General features: G+C 40.9%; 1 protein-coding gene across 9 annotated transcripts in view; it reads right to left on the reverse strand.

Moving 5' to 3' along the window:
* The window catches only part of znf385c (zinc finger protein 385C), a 430,141-nt gene extending 404,104 nt beyond the window's left edge, over nt 1–26,037 (reverse strand). For 3 of the 9 annotated variants that reach the window (XM_048560949.2, XM_059638752.1, XM_048560945.2), the window contains exon 1: nt 24,948–25,575. Coding sequence is in view for 2 of the 9 variants with exons in the window: in XM_048560952.2 (XP_048416909.1) it covers nt 25,951–25,996 (46 nt within the window). In the remaining 7 variants the exon portion in view is untranslated. Of the gene's footprint in view, nt 1–22,789; nt 22,871–24,947; nt 25,576–25,950 lie in introns of those variants that run through there. The other 6 variants (XM_048560946.2, XM_048560944.2, XM_048560952.2 and 3 more) reach the window with 6 other exon arrangements.
* Between the last annotated feature and the right edge of the window lie 883 nt (nt 26,038–26,920).

Here is a 26,920-nt window from a genome sequence, read left to right on the forward strand (position 1 = left end):
GTTTTATTAAAAAGTGCAACTTCAATGTGCATCATTTGATGCACTAAAATGAATATGGAAAATGTTGTAACCATACGATAATCATGGCATAACGTACATTGTGCCAGGTACTGTGAGAACAGAGTTTAAACACAACTAAAGTGCTGTTTTTTTTTCCCCCTGAACTCCATGACAATTTTCTGTTCTTGTTCTGGAATCATCTGGCAGAACATTAACAGAAAGCCAAGAGAAAATAATTATTCTGTTTACTATGTGTACCAGCATACGCATTGATAACCTGAGTAGATTTTTGGCTTTTCTACTCAGACGACATACATCAGCCAGGTAAATGGCAGAAGACTAAAGCTGGTCAGGGAATCATTGATTCCCCATTGCGGAAGCAGGGCATCAGGCCCATCAGGTCCACACTGGTTCTCCAAAGAGCATTCTACTGAGATGTACCCATCTCACCCTATCCCTGTAACTCCTGCATTTCCAATGGTTATTCCACCCAGCCTGCACATCCCTGGACACTAGGGGCAATTTAGCATGGCCAAGCCAACTAACCTGCACATCTTTGGACTGTGGGAAGAAACTGGAGCACCCGGAGGAAACACATGCGGACACAGGGAAAATGTGCAAATTCCACTTGGTTGCTCAAGGGTGGAACCGAACCTGGGTCCCTGGCGCTGTGAGGCAGGACCTATGGCAGGAAGGCACATTAAGGTCCCAATAATCTGTGTGCTGACGTCTAGAGATCCTGCTGTGTTTGGGTTGGGGGCCGAAGGCCCAGGAATGGAGCAGCAATAGGGCCCAAGACTGGAGAATGGGCAATGTTGTTTCTTTGCTTAAGAAGGGAAACAGAACCATTGAGTCATAGAGTCCTAAAGCATGGAGACAGGCCCCAAAATGTCCACCCATGCTAATCCCATCTCCCTGTGCTTGATCTATATCCTTCTAAACCTTTTCTATCCATGTATTTGAAATAATGGAGACCATCCAGGTCGGTGAGCCTGACATCAATGGTTAGGAACCTTTTGGAGAAGATACTGAGGGTCAGGATTTATTCACATTTGAAAGTGAATGGACTTGTTAGTGATAGGCAGCATGGGTTTCTGCAGGCAAGGTCACATCTCACCAACTTGATTGAGCTTTTTGAGGACGTGACAAGAATGATTGATGAGGGAAGGGCAGTGGATATTGTCTACATGGACTTTAGTAAGGCATTGATAAAGTACCTCATGGAAGACTGGAACAAAAGCTGCAGTCTCATGGGCTCTAGGGTGTGCTGGCTAGATGGATACAGAACTGGCTTCATCATCCAAGCTGACAGTAGCAGTGGAAGGGTGCTGTGGAATGGAGATCAGTAACTAGTGGTGTTCCAACATGGATCAGTGCTGGGACCTTTGTTGATTCTAATATATATAAATGATCTGGAGGAAAATGACAGTGTCTGATAGGTAAGTTTGCGTATGACACCGAAAGTGGCAGAGTTGCAGATAATGAAGAGGATTGTCAAAGGATGCAGCATAATATAGATAGATTGCAGATTTGGGTAGAGAAATGGCAGACGGAGTACACTCCAGACAAATGCAAGGTGATGCATTTTGTAAGATCAAGTTCAGGTGTGAATCATACAATAAATGGGAGAACCCTTAGGATTATGGACAATCAGAGAGATGTGGGCATATAGGTCTCCAGATCACTGGAAGTGGCAACACTGGTGGATAAGGAGGCATACAGCATGTTTGCCTTCATTGGCTGGGTCATCGAACATTAAAATTGGCAAGTTATGTTACAGCTGTACAAAACTTTAGGTATGCCACATTTGGAATATTGCATGCTGGTCCCAACTTAATGCTTTGGAGACGTTGCAGAGAAGGTTTACCAGGATGTCGCCTAGTCTGGAGTGCTTTAGGTAAGAGGAGAGATTGGATAGACTCAAATTATTTTAACTGGAAAGACAGAGGCTGGGTGGGGAGCCACCTGTTGGAGGTCTATAAAATTATGAGAGACATTGATTGTATGGATAGTCAGACGCTTTTTCCCAGGGTGGAAAGGTCAACCACAAGAGGGCACGGGTTCAAGGTGAGAGGGGGAAAGTTTAGGGGAGAAGTGAAGGGGAAATTTTTAACACAGAGGGTAATGAGTGCCTGCAATGTACTACCAGTGGACGTTATGGAAGCAAGCACATTAGCAACATTCGAGAAATATCTTAATAGATGCATGAGCAGGAGGTAAACAGAGGATAAAAACCATGTATGGGCAATTAGTAGTGGGTCCCAATAAGGACTGGAATCAGTGCAAACTTGGTGGAATGTAGTACCTGTTCCTGTGCTGTATGGTATTGTATTGTACTTTGGTCTTTGCCCTGAGAGATGGTCACATTTCTGTAGCAGAGTCTGTCAATACTCCATTCATTTAGATTAATGGGGGATTCTGTAAACAGCTTACAATCCTTTCAACTGACTTTCCTCAATGGCCTTCACTCAGATGATGAAACACGAAAATCCACGCCAAAGTGTTTGCAAATTAATTGCAAACAACAAATTGTGGAAGTAATTCCCACAAATGTTTATTCAACAGAAGGTTTATCTTGAGTTTTACCTGTGGAATTATGCCTCAAACAAACAGGCAGAAGCTATGGACTCACCCGTAATTAACTTTATCTTTTTCTTTTTCGTTTATGGGATCCGGGTTTTACTGGCAAGTACTTCCTTTTCTTGCTTCTCCTTAATTGCCCTGGTGAAGTAGTTACTAACTGCTAGCTTGCAGTCCTTAGAATGTAGGTACACTCATAGAGCTGTTAGGGAGGAAGTTCCAGGAATATGATTGAGCAACAGTGAAGAAATGGCAGGATTCCAAGTCGGCATGGTAAGTGGCTTGGAGAGAAACTTGCAGGTGGTTGTGCTCCCATGTGTCTGCTGCTCTTGTCCTTCTAGGTCGTGCAAGTCTTACGTTGACAGGTGTTGTTGGAGGAGTTACTGAAGCTTATCCTGTAAGTTGTACAAATTGCAGCCACTGTGTGCTGGTGGTGAAAGGGGTGAATGTGAAAGATGGTGGATATGGTGCCTATCAAGTGGCTGCTTTGTCCTAGATGGTGTCCTGCTTCAGTATCGTTGGAGCTGCACTCATCCAGGCAAGTGGAGAATTATCCATCACACACCTAACTGGTACCTTGTAGATGCTCAACAAACACTGGGGAGATAAGGAGTTACTCACCACAGAATTCCTAGTGTCAAACTTACTCTTGCTGTCACAGCATTTATTCGGCTGGTCCAGTTCTGCTTATGATCAATGGTAAGCCCAAGGATGTTGATATGAGGAGGGGTGAGATGTTCAGCAATGATATTGCCATTAAATGTCAAGGGGTAATGATTGGATTCTCTCTTGTTGGACATGGTCATTGACTGGCAGTTGTGTGGCACAAATGTTACTTGGCACTTATCAGCCCAAGTCTACATGTTGTCCAGGTCTTGGTGCATATGGGCACAGGCTCTTTCAGTACCTGAGGAGTCATGCATGATGCTGAACATTGTTGAAACATCATTTCTGACTTAATGATGGAGGGAAGATTATTGATGAAACAGCTGAAAATAGTTGGGCGATGAATTCTACCTTGAACAAATCCAATAGATGTCCTGGAGATGAGAGACTGATCTCTAAAAACTATACTGTCATCATTTCTGCTAAGTACGACTATAGCCAGTGGAGAGATCTTTCTTGATTCACATTGACTCCAATTTTGCTTGGGCTCCTTGATATCACAATTGATGTAATGTGGCCTTGATGTCAAGGGCAGTCACTCTCATTTTATCTCTGCAAATCAGTTCTTTTGGAACAAGGTTGTAATGAGGTCAGGAGCCAAGTGGCCTTGGTCTAACCTAAACTAGGCGTCAGTGAGAAAGTCATTCTGTTGTAAGCACTGCTTGAAAAAATTGCTGATAACCCTTTTCATCCCTTTGCTGATGATTGAGAGTAGACTGATGGTAATATTGAGATGGGATTGAATTTGTACTGCTTCTTGTGTACAGGATATACCAGGGAAATTTTCTACATTGTCAGCTCAATGCCAGTGTTGTTGCTGTACAGGAAATGTCTGGTGAGCAATGTGACTCATTCTGGAGCTTAAACCTTCAGTAGTATTATTGGAATGCTGTCAGGGGCCATGGCCATTGCAGGGTCCATTTTCCAGCATCTTCAGTCTTCTCTTGATGTCGTGTGGAATCAATTAAATTAGTCAATGACTGGGCATAGAATCATAGAATCCCTACAGCACAGAAAGAGGTTTTTGGCCCATTGAGTCTAGACTGACCATTCAAAGAACATCCCGACCAGATCCACACCCCCCCCTTTTCCCCCACATTTCCCATAGCTAATCCACCTGCATATCCCTGGTCACAATGGGCAATTTAGCATGGCCAATCCACCTAACTCTGGAAGCGAAGTGCAGCAACCAGCAGAAATCCACAAGGACATGGGGAGAACGTGCAAACTCCACACAGACAAACACCCAAGGCTGGATCGAACCCGGACCTTTGGCATTGTGTGGCAGCAGTGCTAACCACTGTGCCATTTCCCAAGATTTCAATAGATCTGATCCATCAGTCTTAAGGTTGCTTAGTCCCATCTGTTGCATGCTGTTTCCTCTGTTATTACCTGCCTGTGTTGTCAAGAAAAGCCATACATGTACCAGTTATACTGAGGGGACTTTAGTAGAACCGAGAGCTTTGCATTTAATGCTGGCAACAATGAAACAGTAATGACAATGTTTTGTTCTATGTCAGGATAAAGCTCCTCCCTGCCACCCTAATAGCATGCTATTAGGCCACCAGGTAACTGCTGCAACTTAGAAAGATTTCAGCCACCTACAATGTTGCGCACAGCATTAAAATTACAACATTCAAGTTTTCTAAATGTTCAATGGAAGTTTATTTTCTTGGAGGCTGTGAACGTTTTCCACTAAAATAACATCACGGTTTATATCTATTTTATAATTAATTTTATTGTGCTGCATTCTGAGCAGGGTTTGTCAGAGTTAGACTGCAACTTTTGAAAAAAAGCAGGGAGGTCATCTCTCACACACATTGTTTGGTGTTCTTTCAATGTATAGAATATCATTTTAGCATTGTCAACATTAACAGTGTCAACCTGCATTTAAAATTATACAGGTCAGTGCTTGGTGCATTGAAAATGAAAACAACTGTTTCAGTGAAGATAGCACTTATCGAGGTATAGCCTCAAACCTGAGTCAGGAAGTTGTGCATTGAAACGATACGCTAGTTCCGGAGTATATCCTTTTACCTTTATCTAGGTATTTCAGTGCTGAGCAGGTACTGCAATGCACAGATGAAGTACTTGTTGAGGTGGATGTAAAGGCAGGTTTTTATATGTTTTATTAAAGAGAAGCATTAAATTTTCTTAATGTCCAAGGTAAAATTCCTCTTGCAACCGAAACTAACAAAAATGAATCAGACATGACATTGTTGCTTGCAGGAATTTGTGTGCAAATTGCCTACAAAACTACACTCTCAAATTAATTAACTGATCATGAAACACTGAGATTTCCTGAGGAACTACGTGCAACTTCCTACAATGTCGCTCTTTGAACTCACGTTGATAATACTAATATGGACCCTACAATCCTCGAAATCCATCTTATTTGGGTGAATGGATGAATCAACAAGATACTGACATAAAAGCTGGGGATAAATGACATGAAAGTGTTCCATTTTCTCTTCTGGACATTTTCCTTGGATACTGTGTGGATAAGTCCAACTCCAATAAATCTCTGTGCCTTTTCACCCTACCAGCTATGATTTTAACAGTTTAAAATAAGCAACTCTACATTTTCTGAAAACATTTCTTTGCACCATGGAGATTATGATTGGTTTTGAAAATTCACTGGAATGGGGTTCAAAAAATATGAACAATAGGAATTTTCATCTCTGTTGGATTTCAGTTCCCTGAGCATATGACATTGTTAATAAATTGTTATAAACACAGCACTAATTAGAATGTTTCATAACGAGATGTTGGATCAATGCTTTCAGTGGTCATTTCAAATGGATGAAGTTGTTGGAAATAAATTGAGACTGAGGAATTATTTGATACTCAGGGGACAGTCTGAAAGTTCATAAGAGTTCAAGCATAGGACACATACTTCTAGTCATTTATGACTCACATTTGCCTATTCTGATTGAATGAATTCAGTAGATTTTCAGAAGGGCTACCGATTTTTGCAAGTCAGTGGATTGCTCTCTTTTTCCATTGTTGAACTGCTTCTCTTTCCAGGCATCTATAATTCCCTGTTTCCAAAACAAATGTCAAATTGCAAGCAGACAGAAGTGATTCAAAAAGCAATATAAAAATAAAGTGAATTTTTTCTTGGGCAGGAATGTTTTTAGATAATGTTAGTTTTGAGCTTCATGCTGTACACCTTGATACATTGGGAATTTCAGAAAATATTTCAAAATGTTTTCCAGCTTTCTGTGCACGTGCATTCAATATTAGAGCCTGCGTACAGAATGTACAAAAGGACACATGAAGTTTTAAACAGCATGTACGCAAAATATTCTTAAAGTCTGCAGACCTAATTGAAGCATGAATGCTTCCTCAAGCAGGGCATGTCTTTTGTATCTGCTTTGCTTTCTGGCACAAAATAATGGGCACCCTATTAGCAGTAAGGCAAGTAATCTTTGAAGCATAAAACTATGTTTCTTAATATGCTCCTAAAGAGGTTATGTTTGAAAATCTTTTGCCAAATTGAGTCATACAGTATTGTGTTTGAATACCATTCTGCCCTTATACCGGTTCTCATATCCTCAGGGCAAGAGTTCCTGTATAGGACAGATAGATGCCACAGCTCATGTGGATTATAATTATTATCTAAGACCTAATAATCAGAAATTCAATCTGCAGCAGAAATTTGCAAAACCTCACATATTCTGGGAAACCGTCATTAGTTATACTAAAGATATTTATACTTTTTCTAAGCAGGATTGGATTGAACTCACCAATAAAAAGCCTCACGACAGTATTAAATGGATAAAGAAACAAACTGTTTGCCATCAAATCTGGGCCAGATTACAGGTGTTGTCCTTTCCTCAGTTCATATAATAATCAACAGTACAATAAAGATTGGAAATGTCAATGTTTATTTTTGGCATAGATTGTTCCAATACAGTGGTACCTGGACTTTTTTGCCATCTACACAATCAAAGTCTCATAATCTAGATTTACTGAAGCAAATACTTTATTTGATCTGTTAACACTGTTCTAACTTTGGCATGAATACCAAGCAAATGATATCCCAACAGAACACATGAAGTAGACTGGTGTTTAATTTGAAAAGATCTACAAAATCAAGGAAAAAAAGGACATCAGTTCAATGAGGTGACTTCATACCTCTTTAAACAATGTAAGAAGAAAAGATTTTCTTTGTGGATCAACGGTATAAATGGTATCTATTGTTCATGGAAAGTTTAGATTTTGCTGTGGTCTGAATTGAACGATGAAGCATCTTTGCTTGCAACTATTTTACTTTATAGTCCTTACAAGAGACCCCATTTTCTCCATGCAGTGACTGAACATGCAATTATTGCTGCTCTGCTCACTTCATACACCGGCTTATAACTTGAATCAGGTCCGTAATGGGAGACAGATTCAACTGATTATTATGACAACATGGTTAGTGCATCAGCTTTCTTTCAGTATTGATACTTTCACCTCTGACTCAGAACACCATGAATTCAATAAAGTTCAGGAATCCTTGTGAAGGCACAGAACATTCTCAAACTACCAGCAAATAGACACAATAACAAAACATGCTTTTTTGAAAAAAATAGATTTACACATTCCACCTACTGAGGAGTGACCAATATGGTGACTTCATCAGTGGCATATTGGAATGACCCATGGGCACATAATTTAGGATCTTGTATCTTGCACAGTCACTACAGTGTTACGTCCACAGATGAGTTTGGCTACAGTTAAAATCCCCATTGGACCTTATTCATATAGATACAACTTTTTCAGTGACTTTAAATTGGTGACAGCAGACGGTTTTATCTGTTCAGTGATTTCTAATTGATTGCAATCTGGAGATATCACAATAGCGCAACTTTTGGGGTTAGAGTGGGATCCACTGACAGCAATTTTGAGTTTTGACATTTAACTGTGTGTGCAGACTATAAAGGTTGTTATCAGTTTCAGAAGTGGAATGACAGGGAACATTGAAAGTTTCTCCATCCGTTCGATACAAAATTTCACTGTTGTCACAATAGCAGAGTCTGGGTGCATTCAAGTGTGACAAAAACAGAAGTGACTCGATAGTTGGCAAAATGTACCTGAACATCTAATATGAAAAAAATATGAAAACTTAATAAATGAGTGGCAAATTACAAATTACAACCTCAGGCAGCAACCTATTAAAACATTTCCAACAATACTTGGACGTTAGTAATTCTAGATCCCATTTGATATTAACACATTAATGCAAATCAGCCAGCAGGAGTGACATTAATGATTCGACGAGCTGCAACGTCCAAATTAAATGATCAAACTGGCAGGTATTAATGATGCTAGAAAAGAAGACTAGCAGAAATATGCATAGAACTGTAAATGAGATGCAAAGCGGTAGCATCGAATACAAATTTCTGCTAGTGTTATTTTGTTTCTGTTTAATTATTGAACATAAGATTCAAGAACCGAAAACATAATTGTATTCTATATGTAATTGAGCCAAAAGGCTCCAGAATCTAAATATAACAGCTTAAATTTGCAAAAGGATTAATGGTGAGGCTTCTGGCAGCCTGGAATCCAGAAACAGCTATTTGATTTTGCCCTGCTTCTCCACAAGCTTAATAATTGCAACACTCACTGATAGTTTGAGGATTAAATAAATGAAAGTATGAAGCTGTGGTACTAATTACCCACAGAACACTTAACAGAAATAGTTAGGGTTTGTGTATTCATATGCCAACAAAATCTCAATTACCTCCGATGAACCTCACTATTCCTGAAAATTTAATTGCATTAATATGGAACCTCATTTCTTTAGAACTTGATCATTGTTAGTAATATTTCAAAAATATTTAAATATTTTTCTTTACTTATGTTCTTTTTATCTCTCCCTCGCTTAACCCCACTTTTCTTTCCTTCTTATTTTGCTTTCTCAATATGACTTAAATAGAATCAAATATGATAATCTGATAGATTGAAGAAATATGCCCCTGCCTGTTCCACTCGTATACACCGCAGATTTCCTGGATGTGCCACCAAACTGAAAAGGATTGCTAAATATCTTAAAGTGCCACATAAAACTGATGGAAAATTGGTAAGCAGTTTCAGGTGTGATCAATGACAACAGGTGATGTTTCAATACTGACCTAAATTTGGACCATTATTATGAGGCAAGTGAAAAAGTGATTGTTTCTCTTCAAACCCAACAGGTAACATGGGCATTCTGTGTACCCAATGAGAAGTGACATTCCCAAGATTTGAGATATAGCTACCATATTATTAGCCAAGCTTTAGCATGAGAGCAGAAATGTTGGTATAGAAATGGATGCTGGAGGAAGACACATTGCTAGAGTGTGACTGTTATATTTTAGATAGTCATTTTATGAGGGATAGTTCTACAATGAATCTTACTCATCTTAATTCATTTAAAAAGTCAAGCATTACACGCATGCACTGCTTAATTTGACCAGATCATGGTTTCAATCAGAGCCTTTCTATGTGCATTCAGAGGAGCCCAGTTAATATCTGAAATGGGGCTTCTCTGGGAATGCAGGACAGTACAATACAAGTACAATAAGGTTGACGTTTGCATTATTATGCCCGAATGCCAAGTGAAAAATAGCATCCTGCTACATAGTCAATCTTTTCTTCTCAGCATCTTCATCGGTTCCCTGGGTAAGAAAGGCATTTTAGTGCTGAATTGTGAATAATTTTGCATTCACTGGGAGAGAGATGAAATTCTTGAGCTGAATTTCAACCATAAGTCCCAGAATTAAAGCAATAATAGGCTAGACAGCTACAGAACCAGATTTTATCAATTCTTCATGATAATTATACAGATTTATATTATAGAAAGCCATTCATAGGTCATCAAATAAATTTGCCAGTACCTATGAATAATTTGCAGTCTGTCCCATAATGTCATACTGTGGTTTCTATTATTACCTACAATGTAACAACATTGAACCCAAAGCAGTAAACTGTGGTGACTTAAAGGTTAGATATTATGTTTCAGATATAAGCAAAGAGCTAGTGATTGAGAAAGTTGGTGCAATCCCATCTAAACTAATCTAATTTAATCCAGTACAACACACATTATAAATCACTTAAAATACAATTAAATTCAGTAGCACAAATGAAAACTTGGTCTTTTCTATGTGAGAGGAACCAAGAAAAAGAACCCAAGTGAGAGCTGGAGAGAATGGGTTTTTGACTGTGGGTTTGGTTCATGCATACAGAAACAGAATAAATGTTATGCCTTCTCAGAATCTTTACTGCAATTAGCATTTGGTTTGCATACTTTAATTAATATTTAATAATTGATTTAAACATTGAGAATTAATCTGCATAATCACTTTTGAGCAAAGTTCATTTGTGGCTGCCCTCCACTAAAATGTCAAGATTCAGATTATCTTGGAATTCTGACCTGGATTTATGCCTGTCCTTTTTTTATTGTAAAGACTGGAAATGTGTCTTGTTTTCTCCTGTAAATCCTGCAGGAAACTACTTTTGCAGAACATGTTAACTATCTATTTAAGATCCTGTTGTCCAATATACCAGCTATCTACAGTTTAATGAAAATCCACACGAGGTTATATTGTATTTTTGATTCATAAATACAAACTGAGGGGCAAACCCCATTGCTGGCTATGAGATCATTATTGCCTAAGTTTGCATGGCATATCATGTGTACTATAATCATTATGACCTTAAGATGAAGGAGCAGAAGTAGGCCAGTTGGTCCACTGAGCCAACTAGAGGGCATAGGTTTAATGTGAGAGGGCAAGATTTAAATGGGACCAAAGGGGCAACATTTTCACACAGACGTTGGTACGTGCATGGAATGAACTGCCAGTGGAAGCAATGGAAGCAAATGTTAAATAACAACATTTAAAAGGCATCCTGATGGGTACATGAATAAGAAGGGTTTAAAATGCTGGCAGATGGGACTAGATTAGCATAGAATATCTGGTCAGTATGGATGAGTTGGACCGAAGGGTCTGTTTTCATGCTTACAACTCTGTGACTCTTCTGCGCCATTCAATAAGATCATGGCTAAATCTGAAAATCCTCACCTCTACCTTCCTGCTTTTTTCCCTCCTACCTGTGATTCTCTTGCTGATTAAAAGTTTGTCTGTCTCAGCCTTGAATATACTTAACGACGTAGTCTCTACAGCATTCTGGGGTAAAGAATCCACAGAAAGATTCACTAGTCTCTGAAAAGAGGTTCTCCTCATCTCTGTTTTAAATGGATGACCGTTTTACTCTGAGATTATGCCCTCTGGTTGAAGACTGTCCCATTAGGTGAAAACATCTCTTGTGTGGAAGAGTCTAGGAGCAAATGGCATAGTGAGCATTTGTGCATTGGGGTATTTGTTGGTATAATGCTGCAGTGAAAAGTAGATCGTATATGTTGTGAAAACTTTATATCCTTGATTATTGAACCGTGATCATGCTCACTAACATACACAATCTATTTATATGTACAAACAGCATTTCAACTGCTTCTGGCTACCATTGGGGAAATTTCTACCTGGCAACACTAATGTTATTTTCTTTGCAAACCATGATGACATTTTTACTATATATGTGACAGAACAGTTCCAAACCCTCTTTTTGATTTCACATAGCTGATATTTCAAAGATGTGGCTCTTTCTGAGGGGAAAACACATTAACCTTTAATTTATTCTCAAAATAATTCATACATTCGACTAAATTATACTTATTTCAGTACAGTTCAGTTCAGCGCTAACTTTGGCTCTAAGAAATATATCTTCAAAATGTTGTGGGCAATTTATCAAGTGACTACCAGTAGTCTTTCCAAATACCACAGATTCATCTACTCAACTGCATGATACAATATTTGTGAACATGTTCTCCCTACATATACAGCCTGAAATTGTATTCAAGGTCCCAAGTACAGTATATGACTTTTATTTAGTATAGAGACTAACTGCTATATGAATATTTGGGAAAATAGTCACTTTTTATTACTTGTTCATGATCATAGGTGTCACTGCCTGGGACAACATTTATTTCCGATCTACAATTGAGGGTAGTTAAGAGTCAACAACATTGATGTGGGTCTGGAGTCCCAAGTAGGCCAGACCAGGTGAGGACAGCAGATTTCCTTCCCTAAAGGACAATGAGTGAGCCAGATGAGGTATTCCTGACAATCAGCCACAGCTTCAAGGTCTTCAGATTCTTAATTGTAGATTTTTACTGAATTCAACTTCACCAATATGCCATGGTTGGATTCAAATCCAGGCCCTTAGAACATAACCTGGATCCCTGGATTAATATTCTAGAGATAGTACCCTAGGGCATCAGCTACTTAAATGAAGCTCCTCATCAATCACTGTGTAAAAGAGAAAAGGGGGAGATGGGGAATAATAGATTTTTTTTCTTGCCACCGTAGGTGCATAGTATGCTATACACAAACAAATGGGAAAACAGGTAACCTGCACTCATGAGTCTGTTAATAATATTCTTTAAGGAATTGCATCTAACTGCTCTAGCTATCATGTTCTTGAGTGTTATTTATCCTTTTGTGCAAACAACGTTGGCTGTGCTGTTTGATTTTCTCTTTATTGCATAACTCTTTCACATGAAAGGAATTAACTCATTACAATTGTGTTACATTGAAATTACAACACAGAAACTGAACATTTGATCTAATCAAGATAATAAAATGTGAGGCTGGATGAATACAGCAGGCCCAGCAGCATCTCAGGAGCACAAAAGCTGACGTTTCGGGCCTAGACCCTTCATCAGAGGATGCTCAGATGAAGGGTCTAGGCCCGAAACGTCAGCTTTTGTGCTCCTGAGATGCTGCTGGGCCTGCTGTGTTCATCCAGCCTCACATTTTATTATCTTGGATTCTCCAGCATCTGCAGTTCCCATTATCACTGATACATCATTTGATCTAATCAGTCCACATTGGCATTAATCCTGCATAAGACATCATCATCGTCCCATATACTCATCCTGTTTCATTGTTTGTTCTCTCTCCTCCTTCAGCAATGACCTATCAAGCCTAAATACTACTTTGATCGTTAACTTCGGTGATGCAGTTCAAGAAATTTCCTCCTCTCTTTAACTTAAGCACTTTACAGTTATAAGTACATTATAAGTGTATAAATATATGTACACATACATATTAAGGCTTTATGACTTTTACTTTGGTCAGCCTCGTGTAAAGTTTTATTGAAAATCAAACCATCTGTGAACTTTCCACCACTTAATGCAGTTTATAAATTAGATTCACTTTCATAGTGCCCCTAATTCAATACCATCCAACCAAAATTACACAACACCACGGTCACCCCAATAGATACAATGCATGACCCTAAATAGAACATAGAACATAGAACAGTACAGCACAGAACAGACCCTTCAGCCCACGATGTGGCGCCAACCATTGACACCCATGTATTCACCCTCAAATTTCTGTGACCATATGCATGTCCAGCAGTCTCTTAAATGACCCCAATGACCTTGCTTCCACAACTGCTGCTGGCAACGCATTCCATGCTCTCACAACTCTCTGTGTAAAGAACCCGCCTCTGACATCCCCTCTATACTTTCCTCCAAACAGCTTAAAACTATGACCCCTCGTGTTAGCCATTTCTGCCCTGGGAAATAGTCTCTGGCTATCAACTCTATCTATGCCTCTCATTATCTTGTATACCTCAATTAGGTCCCCTCTCCTCCTCCTTTTCTCCAATGAAAAAAGTCCGAGCTCAGTCAACCTCTCTTCATAAGATAAGCCCTCCAGTCCAGGCAGCATCCTGGTAAACCTCCTCTGAACCCTCTCCAAAGCATCCACATCTTTCCTATAATAGGGCAACCAGAACTTTACGCAGTACTCCAAGTGCGGTCTAACCAAAGTTTTATAGAGCTGCAACAAGATCTCACGACTCTTAAACTCAATCCCCCTGTTAATAAAAGCCAAAAGACCATATGCTTTCTTAACAACCCTGTCCACTTGGGTGGCCATTTTAAGGGATCTATGTATCTGCACACCAAGATCCCTCTGTTCCTCCACACTGCCAAGAATCCTATCCTTAATCCTGTACTCAGCTTTCAAATTCGACCTTCCAAAATGCATCACCTTGCATTTATCCAGGTTGAACTCCATCTGCCACCTCTCAGCCCATCTCTGCATCCTGTCAATGTCCCGCTGCAGCCTACAACAGCCCTCTATACTGTCAACGACACCTCCAACCTTTGTGTCGTCTGCAAACTTGCTGACCCCATCCTTCAATCCCCTCATCCAAGTCATTAATAAAAATTACAAACAGTGGAGGCCCAAGGACAGAGCCCTGTGGAACACCACTCACCACTGACTTCCAGGCAGAATATTTTCCTTCTACTACCACTCGCGGCCTTCTGTTGGCCAGCCAATTCTGTATCCAGACAGCTAAGTTCCCCTGTATCCCATTCCTCCTGACCTTCTGAATGAGCCTACCATGGGGAACCTTATCAAATGCCTTACTGAAGTCCATATACACCACATCCACAGCTCGACCCTCATCAACTTTTCTAGTCACATCCTCAAAGAACTCGATAAGGTTTGTGAGGCATGACCTGCCCCTCACAAAGCCGTGTTGACTGCATTTGATCAAGCCATGCTCTTCCAGATGGTCATAAATCCTATCCCTCAGAATCCTTTCTAACACCTTGCAGACGACAGACATGAGACTTACTGGTCTGTAATTGCCGGGGATTTCCCTATTTCCTTTCTTGAAGAGAGGAATTACATTTGCCTCTCTCCAGTCCTCAGGTACGACTCCAGTGGAGAGCGAGGATGCAAAGATCTTTGCAAGTGGCAAAGCAATTGCATTTCTCATTTCCCAAAGCAGCCGAGGACAAATCTGGTCCGGGCCTGGCGACTTGTCAATCTTAATATTTGACAAAATTTTCAGCACATCAGCTTCCTCTATCTCAATCCATTCCAGCATGCACACCTGCTCTTCAAAGGTTTCATTCACTACAAACTTCGTTTCTTTCGTAAAGACAGAAGCAAAAAACTCATTTAGGCCTTCCCCTACCTCATCAGACTCCACACACAAGTTCCCTATGCTATCCCTGATCGGCCCTACTCCTTCTTTGACCATTCTCTTATTCCTCACATAAGCGTAAAATGCCTTTGTGTTTTCCCCAATTCGTTCTGACAAGCCTTTCTCGTGCCCCCTCCTGGCTCTCCTCAGACCATTTTTGAGCTCCTTCCTTGCCTGCGTGTAATCCTCTCTAGCTGAACTTGACCCTAGCTTCCTCCACCTTATGTAAGCTACCTTCTTCCTTTTCACAAGAAGCTCCACCGCTCTCGTCATTTTGGTCTCAGAAAATACTGGTTTTTTTCTGAGAAACAGTCAATGTGTATAAAAAAGCTACTGTACGATATAATGAATTCACTCCTTTATGTTGTGCTTTGTGGTAGAGGGCATTAGGAATGGAAAATCCCATTGCCTTCTCCCCTCCCCAGGGCAAGGTGGACTGTTGTCCTGCCCAACCGCCAATTCAGATCCTGAAGAGGTTAATTAATGCCATGTAAGGTCCTCATCCTACTGCCTAGAAAAGGAAATTGCCATCCGGTAAGCCTAAAAAAAATTCCATTCAGGACTGCGTGGAACTCCCTGGAATGTCCCCTATTCAAAGGCACATGAGCAGTGCTTAATTGACGAAGCTGGCAGAGAGAAGTGGGGAGGCCTACAAAGAGCCCTTGCAACCAACCCCACCCCTTAGCAGCCATCACCGGCCTGTGCCTGGATCCTTCAGTTCTCCTCGGCCTCAGGTAGGTGCATTACCAGCAGTAGCCACAACTTCCCTGGTGGCACTGTCAAGCAATGATTGACGGGCAGCTGTCTGTGAGTGGGACTTCCACTCACTGGCGGATTTTTTTAATCCCACAGAAGGCTTTGTACATCTGCCCTCCCAACTCTCAAATCAGCTCTCTAGTCAATGAGTGAGACACCTATCGTCACTGTCCAGAGATCCCACTTTAGTTGAATTCATACAGAGGCCCTCTCCCACAAACTCAAATTAGTTTGAATGAAAAAGCACTTAACTCTACTCATTCAATTGACATGTAAGCTTTGCCTTTAAAGTATTTTAATGCAATGTGACAAAAGGAGAGTAATGACATTTATGTCTTGAAGGCACATGAAATATTTAAGTCGTGTGTCACGGTATTTGCAACACAATTTAAACTAATTCAAGAAAGTGGCAAACCATCATTCATGTAGACATGTTCATGTTGTTAGTTTTTAATGAATATAGATGTAGAAAATTTCCTACTCCCATTAAAACAATGATCAGCTATAAAAGCATTATAAAGCACTTCATTTGACGAAGGCTGAAATTAGATTTATTGCAAGGTGTTTAACAACATTATATCTGTTGCCTACTAGGTGTTAATTAAATCCCTATTCAAAATCATAACAACAGCTGTTTCTGGGTCCCATCAGAATAGAAATCTACAGTCTGATGTAAATGACTATTGTTATGGTCAGAGGTAAGAGCTAAAACATACTGCAAAATTAAAATTAGGTAGAAACATGATTCATAAGAATTCAGAAATTCTATATTTTTGTTTCAATTGTGATTCAACATTAAGATTCTGAAGCTCTTTATCAGACAGCATTCATCCCCATCATATGTAAAATACCTGATCTTAGTAGGACCACTCAATGCATAAGCATTATATGGAGATCAAACATTTTGTGGTTCTCGAGACTGTCATCAGAAAGCACAGCCATCACTGCACATCTAATGCATGGTTAATTTTACACTAACATCTTGCAAAAAGCAAATGGTTATAATGGAGTCAGCTGCAGCAGTGAATAAATTACAGCACATAAAGTGCCAAAAATAATACCATTCATAAGAGGTCCTTTCAAATCTTACTCTAAATGTACCACGTGAGACTTTAACTCAAAACCCGTGCACCTACAGAGAGTTAAAATTAGGCCCTGACAAGCATTCTTCAGCAATCTAGTCCTTTCTCTCTTTATGGGTTTCTATCTCCATCCATCTTCAAATATTAATCAACTGTTCCCTTGGGGAAAAAAAACACTCCTGACTCAACCATTCCTTGTTGCAAATACAGCTCTACGTTTAACTGTATTCAACTATTCCATATATATGAAATTACCATCAGTGTTTTACAGGGGTCTCACATCACTAGTCTGAAATGTCATTTTTGACTATTTCCAAATGTGTGCCTACCCCTTTACTGCCTCATGCTTATCCACTAGCTTCTGGGCCCTCAGTGTATCTTTTTCCGACATTTCTCTGTCTTTCTCATGGTTTGTTCCTCACTGCAGTGTTTCTTCCTCCAGGCTGTCCTCCTGCGATGTTATTTTTCCATACCATTTTTCTCCTCCGGGCTTCTTGAGATGAACTGTGAAATACACAATCAGCTCAGGGAAACTGACCAAAGAATGACAGAACTATGGGGGTAGGAACAGTCTATCTTGTCAATGCCAGATTTTCATTTCAACATTGCAAAACTCATCAACCTTGCTCTCTCCTTATAGCTCTTTATCTCCATCTGCTTTCACCTACTAATCCACTGTTCCTTTAAAAGATGAAGTGGTTTTTGCCTTGAACACTGTAGCAAAACATTCCATGCCATGACCTGTTAAGAATCAAATCATTAGCACTAGAATGAGGATCATTTCCCCATCTGTGCTACACAGAGAAATCTAAACAAATAAATGTTAAATAAATTTCATACATTGACAAAACATAAACATCAGGGCAGTGTCAATATATTTTATGCCATTCTCAATCACTTCCTATATCCTGCAGCTTATGCTGATTGTAGGAAGTACTCAAATGTCCACATGCACAAGTTGTTAACACATTTGAACTCACTGAATGTTAGTTAGTCCTGAAAGTTTTGTAAGTAGCATTGGAGTGCTTCAGAAGTTAATTTTAAGAAATGACATATTTAAAGATCCAACAGTTATAACAATGTTGTGTTCAGTACATTTGATTCAATCCTGATTCAACATTTGGATGTGTACAACAACAGTGGAGTCACAACTGTTCTATGATTTTGGGCCCAAGTCTTGGATTGGAGCCAATGAGTCTCTCTTATATTTTCAGTTCATATCACAAAGACAGACAGAAATCTTGCGGATTTTCAGGAGTTCCAAAGTGCCTCACAGTTCATGTGTGGGATGCAGTCATAAGCAGGTTATAAACATCAGTAATCTGCATTCAGCAACAACTAAAAAAGTCACAACTAAGATAAAGGACCATATAGAATGTGTTACTTGAGGAATAAATATTTTAAGGGCACACAAAGCAGGCTTTTTGTCAAGTCTGCTTAAGGTATCTTTGAAAGGTTTGAACAAACATCTTAGAGGAGTCATTCTTCTGAAAGACAGTGACTGGGGAGCTCTTCTTCACAATATAACAATAATGTGGCAAAGTTTCACCCATCAAAAATCTTCCCTAAATCAGACCTATTTCCTTAGGTCAAACTTATTAGAAAAGTACAGGGGTACCCCAGGCAGCATTTCTGCTGCTGGCAGGAAATCCATTAATATATCATAGAACCATAGAGTAAGGAAGAGACCATTCAGTCCATCAGGTCTGTACCACCAACAATAAGTGAAAAGATGCCAATTTTAGTGCAAATGCCACACAAATATTATAGGAGAACGTGATAGTCTAGTGATATTATCATTCAACTAATAATTCATTATCAATGTTCTGGGGACTCTATGTTTGAATTTAATTTTAATTCAGTAAATATCAAGAATTAGGAGCGTACTGATACCTGTAAAACTTCTGTTGATTGTCAGGTAAAACCCACCTGGTTCACTTCAGGGAAGGGAATCTGCTGTCCTTACCTGGAGTGGCCTACACTTGGCTCCAGACCCACATCAATGTTGTTGACTTTTATTGCCCTTGGGCAATTAGACATGGGCAATAAATGCTGGCCTAGTCAGTGATACCGAGATCACATGAATGAAAATATAAAAAAAGAGCCGGGGAGAGAAAGAGAATGGCTCAAGATAATGTTCAATGGAAGACCTTGGCTAAAAATTAGAACCTCACCAGCTCTGTCCCAGGGCTGGTCCATAAGGCTTCATGCTCCATTTGAAGAGATAACAAGGTGTGGAGCTGGATGAATGCAGCAGGCCAAGCAGCATCAGAGGAGCAGGAAGGCTGACGTTTTGGGTCTAGACCCTTCTTCAGAAATGGGGAAGGGGAAGGGGATTCTGAAATAAATAGGGGGAGAGGAGGAGGCAGATAGAAGATGGATAAAGGACAAGATAGGTAGAGAGGAGACAGACATGTCAAAGAGGCGTGAGTGGAGCCAGTAAAGGTGAATGTAGGTGTGGAGTTTGGGGAGTGATAGGTCAGACCAGGGACGATGGACAGGTCAAGAGGGTGGGATGAGGCTGGTAGGTAGGAGATAGGGGTGGGGCTTGAAGTGGGAGGAGGGGATAGGTAGGAGGAAGGACCGGGTAGGGAGGCAGGGACAAGCTGGGCTGGTTTTGTGATCGGGGAGGGGAGATTTTGAGGCTTGTGAAATCCACATTGATACTCTAGGGCTGCAGGGTTCCCAAGCAAAATATGAGTTGCTGTTCCTGCAACCTTCGGGTGGCATCATTGTGGCACTGCAGGAGGCCCAGAATGGACACGTTGTCTGAGGAATGGGAGGGGGAGTTGAAATGGTTCGTGACTGGGAGCTGCAGTTGTTTGTTGTGAACCGAGCGTAGGTGTACCACAAAGCAGTCCCCAAGCCTCTCCCCAAGCAGATGGAGATAAAGAGCTATAAGGAGAGAGCAAGGTTGATGAGTTTTGCAATATTGAAATGAAAATCTGGCATTGACAAGATAGACAGTTCCCACCTTCATAATTCTGTCATTCTTTGGTCAGTTTCCCTGAGCTGATTGTGTATTTCACAGTTCATATCAAGAAGCCTGGAGGGCAAAACTGCTTTGGAAAAATAATGTTGACGGAGGACAGCCGGGGAGGCACCTCCCAGTCGCAAACCATTTCAACTCCTCCTCCCACGCCTCAGACGACATGTCCATCCTGGGCCTCCTGCAGTACCACAACGATGCCACCTGAAGGTTGCAGGAACAGCAACTCATATTCCGCTTGGGAACTCTGTAGCCCAATGGTATCAATGGGCACTTCACCAGCTTCAAAATCTCCCCTCCCCCGACCACATCCCAAAACTAGCCCAGCTTGTCCCTGACTCCCTACCCTGTCCTTCCTCCTACCTATCCCCTCCTCCCACTTCAGGCCCCACCCCTATCTCCTACCTACCAGCCTCATCCCGCCCCCTTGACCTGTCCATCCACCCGGGATTGACCTGTCACTCCCTTAACTCCACACCTACACTCACCTTTACTGGCTCCATTCCTGCCTCTTTGACATGTCTGTCTCCTCTCCACTAATCCTGCCCTTTATCCATCTTCTATCCGCCTCCTCCTCTCTCCCTATTTATTTCAGAATCCCCTTCCCTTTCCCCATTTCTGAAGAAGGGTCTCTGCCCAAAACGTCAGCCTTCCTGCTCCTCTGATGCTGCTTGGCCTGCTGCGTTCATCCAGCTCCACACCTTGTTATCTCAGATTCTCCAGCATCGGCCGTACCTACCATCTCATGCTCCATAGGAACACTGCAAGACGCTGTTATTGTCACCTACCATCGCATTCCTCTGGGCAGCCCCAGGAATTATTAATGGAAAATAAACTGGCCGGAGTTCAATCCTATAGCAATTATTTCATGAGATAGGTGGTGAAGGAGAGGTTAGCAGTGATCTCAGCTAGGACAGGCAAATAAAGGGTACATAGTGAGGCAATAATAACGCTCACCACTTGCAGTACCTTCCTGCCGTGATCTCATCCAAATTCACATGGAATCACCAAGCAGAATTCTGGTTGATGCCTCTGTCAGAACATACTGCCAGCTGAGTCAGTTGTGCCAAAGTTCTGCACCAAAGCTGATCAACAACTTCTTGATTGAAAAAGCACTGAAACAAAATGATGTGCACTGCAGCTGACACAAGGTCAGAAAACAGGGATATGATGAGAATCACCACAGATTAAAGCAATGCGACAGATGGTGATGTAGTGATGTATTAGAAACTGTGGTCTTATCTGAAAGCGGTGGCAAATTATTGCTTCTGTAATTGTTGTCATGGTTTTGAGTATGCAGTTGCTCGCTCTTCCACTTTAGGTCTGTTTACTGGTGCCCTTGCTTCATGAGGAGAACATTTTCTGAGGGCCATGACTGTACAAGGAACAAGTGTTCCATTTTAAATAATCAGCATCTATATATATGGAATAAAAACAGTGCTGCAACAAAATGTTGCTAAAGCTCTTATCATATAGGCAGATAGAAGTAACTTGCGCTGCAAATAATATTGGTGTGCTTAAATTAATATTTAAATATTTAATATTTAAAAATCCATGTATTCCCCCCGTGCACCAAATGGAGCCCTTCAGTGTGCCAACAGAAAAGTGGACAAACTTATTATCAAATTGTCTTTACTGCTGAGTGGTAGCAGGGACAGATTGCATACCACCATACTGTCACAGTCCCCAGTGCTTCATTTATTTTACTTTGCATCGACACAAAACCTCTGGGCTGTAGCCACTGTGCTGGACTGATATAACAGTCATAATCTTATGTTATTGATATCATATTATGATTTTTAAACAGCCACCTGAACAACTGGCACAGGCAGTCACACTTCATTTAACATCTCATCCAAAAAAAATTCCTACATTGACATTGTTTACAAAATAATACTGTTCATACTCAGGTAATGGTTGATTCTGTCAGTCCCAGCCTCTGCCCCCAAACAAAGTCATTTTCATATGTCTTGTGCATAAATTAAGAAAAAGAATTTTACGCCTAAAAAATCCAAACACCTTGTACTTACCATGCACCGACCACCGAGCTCAAACTTGCTCTGATGCTCTGATAGAATCATGGAACAACACACCATTGGAAATGAGTATTCCATTCCTTCATGTCTCAGCATATCAACATATGATGTCAACGCTATAATTTCACTGCTGTGTGGTACTTTTCGGGGCAGGATTTGTGGGAACAGCTAGTGGGAACAACTCTGAGATAGCAAAATGAGTGGAGACAGTGGGCTTCAACCGCTCCAAAATGTTACTCATGAAGAAGTCAATCTCTTACTTTTTGACAAAAGACTTTAGTCTTGGAATCTTGACTTCTACACCAGTATGTCCTGTGCACAACAGAGCAGCAAACAAAGGATCGTTTACATCCCCAATAGAATGGCATAGATCAAACATACATCATCTCACCTCCAAAGCGCTTCCAAACATCATGATGTTTGAATGATTGCAATTAAGCAAATTTAACAGTTTGCTAAATTGGTTTGCAGGGCGCAAACATCTTTACTTTAAGAGAGTATGCCAGAGAATATGGATAAGCAAAATCAGACGAGAGGTAATGATAATAGTTGCCAAACCAGAAAGGTGACACAAAAAGACTATACAGTAAATTATACAGTTCTTATTTTTCACCAAATGACACAAATGTAATCAAACGCACTCTGGAGCTCTCCATGAAGCATGGCATCACTGACATTAATGACTGAGAGGAACTTGTTATCAATTGTTCAAAATCGTGATAGCTTGTCCATCAAGCAGCATCATACTTTGATTCCTATTGTCTTAATAATGAGGCAGAGCAGTGGCAGAGAAAGAAAGGAAAGGAAGCAAATCCTGCACTCCAGATCCCGCTACCTCATGGGACATCCTGCCACATTTACTCGAAAGATCTTTGGGCTGAGAATTGGCCTGTTCAGTCAAGTGAAGACCCACTGGAGTAGACATCATCCTTCAGCTGAGGGACAGGCACTGCTGATAACAAATGTAGTCTGCAAGATCATTCATATACTCTGAATACCATAGATCTGAAAACCTATGGTTCAAACATATTAACTTGTGTCCTCTTAAACATTATATCATCTTGTTTATGTTCTCAAACTGAAAATCTCCTCCTGGCAGAAACAGCAAACACTTAACATATTCATATAACATTCCCCTGTCTGTTACTGAAAATAAATGGGTTAATCCTACATTTAGATGGTAGGCAACACTCTCTGTTTAAATATGTCAAACCATTTATTAATAATGTCACCAGCAGTCATTTTCAGATCTTAATCTTCTGACCAAAGTGTGAGCATGAAGGAGCAAGGGGGTGGCTTGAAGACTCTCTTGATATAAATTATCAAAAATTTAGTTTTAATTTTAGCCTCGTTGACTCATTCATATCAGGGAGGTAATGAATTGCTACAAACAGATTGTTCAATCGTTGTTGTCGTACTGGTTAAGATAGTGGGAACTGTCTTTACTCTAGGTGTGCCGACAAGCAATGTCACCACATGTCAACTGATTGTCATAATTAAAATCCCAGCACACCTTAATCAACTCACTGATCTAATATTCTGACAGGAGACGCAGCGGAATGTTCAAGATCATTAAAATTGCCCAATTGCTGGGTTTTGATTGTGGCAGTAAACCTCATGGGGAGAGTTTTTTCTTCTATATTGACAACAGGACATGTTGGTTTCTTTGATAACTACCAATCTATTATCCAATTTGCAGTCTTAGGGGTTTCTTCTTTCAAAAGTGTATAACGACCTGATGTTTGAGTAGGTTTTTAAGTGCGTGAAGAAACATTAAACGTGCCAGTAAAAGCACAAACAGTAGATGGGAGGATCTTTTGCTTTCTTGAGAATTATTGCATTGGGAAGGGTGACTGCATCACTGCTGAATTTTCATGCAAATGGAATCCTCTCCTACTCTGTGGCTAAATCTTCAGAATCTGACTCAGAGAACTATGGGGCTGCTCTCTCCTGAGCCAGTGACAATCAGTGCTGGTTTAATCTGAGGGTCACCATGCCACAGGTGAGGGGAGAAGTTGAGATGGTGTGTCCTTTGTGGTAGCCTCAGCGAATCCCCATGCTGTTGAACCCATGCTGTTTGCGTCACTCTGCATTGCAAACCAGCATCTAGCCAAACCGACCTACCAACTCCCTGATTTAGGGATAAGATCTAATGGAACTTGAAATTAGGTGAGACATGTCAAGCCAACCAAAAGTACAGGACTTGAATATATTTAAGACCTCAAATCATTCACGCTGCTACCTGATTGTATAAATTCTACCTCTCCATTTGAGTCTTTGGGTCTATTGGCTGCATTCACCAATATTCTAGAGACAGAAATCTGTGCCCTTTAGGCTCAGCCAATCAAAACAGATTGAAGAAGCACGATATTTACTATCTGCATCCCAAACCTGAATATTTCTGAACCATTCCAGCCTCCGCTCTCTTTAGAGATCATTCACACACTCATGATTAACTAGAACAGCATCACATTTGATAAGTTGGTCTTCACTAGCCAATGGGAAGTGTGTAGGCACTCTCTCCTCCCAAATTCTCTCCCTGCCTCTGCTCAGCAATATTGTCTGGGTGAGCTTGGAATGTACTGAAAAATCCTGGAGGATGTTTATTTGCCTCTTTGTGAATATAAAGATTTAATGTCTACCCACTATAAAAGCAATACATTAAAACTTAAAAAGAAACCACATCCAGCACGTTTGAAAAGTTTCTATTATATAATACAATTGACATGTTAAGATAACCAGCACGTCCATTAGAAGCATTATAGAGTACTTAGAGTTAAAATTGGGTTTAATACTCACCGTGTTAAAAACGTCAACAACTCAAAGTTGGTATGTCATTTTCATAATGGTAAACATGTCATCAAAATTATCACCAAAGTGTATATCTGTACGCCCTTATAGGGGTCTCTCTTATTACCACAACTGGTCTCAACACAAGTCACAGAGATAAATAGGCTCAGAGGGGGCAAGAAGCCTCCAAATAAACGAGCTCCTTCTCAGTTCGAAGATACTTTTATTTGAGAAAAACAAGAGGTGCGCCTTAGGTAGCAGTTGTGATGTGTGAAAGATATTTCACCAAAAGACGTATTTCAGAAAACTGGTTCGACAACAGAAAGCAAAAAAAAGTGTTCACCGTTTCCAGTTGCTTCGCTGTTTGAAATGCGATGACATCCCTCACTATCCCCCAAGGCTTCCATGATTTGAACCAATTTTAGAAACTCTTTAATGAAATGCAATTTCCCTGCAGTGAAACTTTTGCGTACAGGAAAACCGAGATTCACAAAACAGGGTTATTTACATCGCCTCCGCTACATTGCTTCAGAATACAACCAAATATTCCCAAGACATTCTCTCCTTTATAGGAAGAAATAACACCTATAATGTACATCATGCGAAATGCATTTAAGTGTATAACGAGGTCGACAGCACAAGTTTATCTCTGAGGTGCTGAGGGATTAGTCATTCTGCAATCAAATCCGTGAAAGATAATGCTTGCAGATAATAAAAGGCAGCAAAAATAAACTTCCCCTTGAAATCGGGCTGGAAAGGCATCATTTTCACTCTCTCCGCGTCCCAAACTTGAATCTTTCTGGACTCCCTCAAGCCTCCACTCTCTTCAGAGATTATTCCCACACTCAAGATTAACTGGCAAGGTATCACATCTGAATTCTTTTTGTTTGAAATTATTTTTTTTGAATGTAGTACTTTTTTGAAAAGCAAGATTATTCCCTGACGCGATCTTCAAAAAAAATTAAGCTGCACAAATATGTGCCTGTAGGTAGAGAAAAAGAAGTCACCCTACCTCCAGCGCTGATCCCGAGCTCTGTTTCCCTCGCTGCCTCTAACATTGTCTCTCAACCCAGACTGAGCAGCAGCAGGCGCGCCGCCGACAGCAGCACATCCCGGGGGCGCGTGCATGTACGGGCGCGCGACCGGGCGGGGAGGGGTGCGCGCGCTGGCACCCGGCCCTCACCGATACCTGCAGGCGCGCGCCACCTGTACGCTCATGAGTGACCCGGGAGTGGGTGGCGGTCAGCCTGTACAGGAGGGAACCTCATCATTATTACCAGCATCATCATCCATTTCCCTTGCTGCAGATATCTTCATATCAGTTTACTGAGAGTGTGAGCGAGAGAGATCGTGGAAAAAACAATATCCTCCAGTACCGTCAACGTGCAGCCCGACCGCATCATAGCCAGTTAAAACTGATCAGAGTTTGTACCAAGATAATAAAATGTGAGGCTGGATGAACACAGCAGGCCAAGCAGCATCTCAGTTTGTACCAGGTCTCTCCCTCCCTCACCCCTTCCCCTTCCATCCCCAACACCTACACATATGTAACATTCAGACATTTGCACCCTCATTGCCAGCTACTGCCAACACAATTTGACTGACAATGCTGTCTCTTCTTTGTGTCAGAGATAATGGGAACTGCACATGCTGGAGAATCCGAGATAACAAATTGTGGAGCTGGATGAACACAGCAGGCCAAGCAGCATGTTAGGAGCACAAATGCTGACGTTTCTGGGTCTAGTTTTTCTGACAAAGGGTCTAGGCCCAAAACGTCAGCTTTTGTGCTCCTAAGATGCTGCTTGGCCTGCTGTGTTCATCCAGCTCCACACTTTGTTATCTCGGATTCTCCAGCATCTGCTGTTCCTACTATCTATTGGGTTACCTGTTGCCTCCTTAACATCAATGTGGGTCAAACTGCAGCAGGTGGACTACTGTTGTTCAAGAAGACAGCTCACCACCACCATCTCAAGGGCAACCAG

Source organism: Stegostoma tigrinum, chromosome 31 (assembly GCF_030684315.1).
Source record: "Stegostoma tigrinum isolate sSteTig4 chromosome 31, sSteTig4.hap1, whole genome shotgun sequence".
In the NCBI taxonomy this organism is placed as follows: domain Eukaryota; kingdom Metazoa; phylum Chordata; class Chondrichthyes; order Orectolobiformes; family Stegostomatidae; genus Stegostoma; species Stegostoma tigrinum.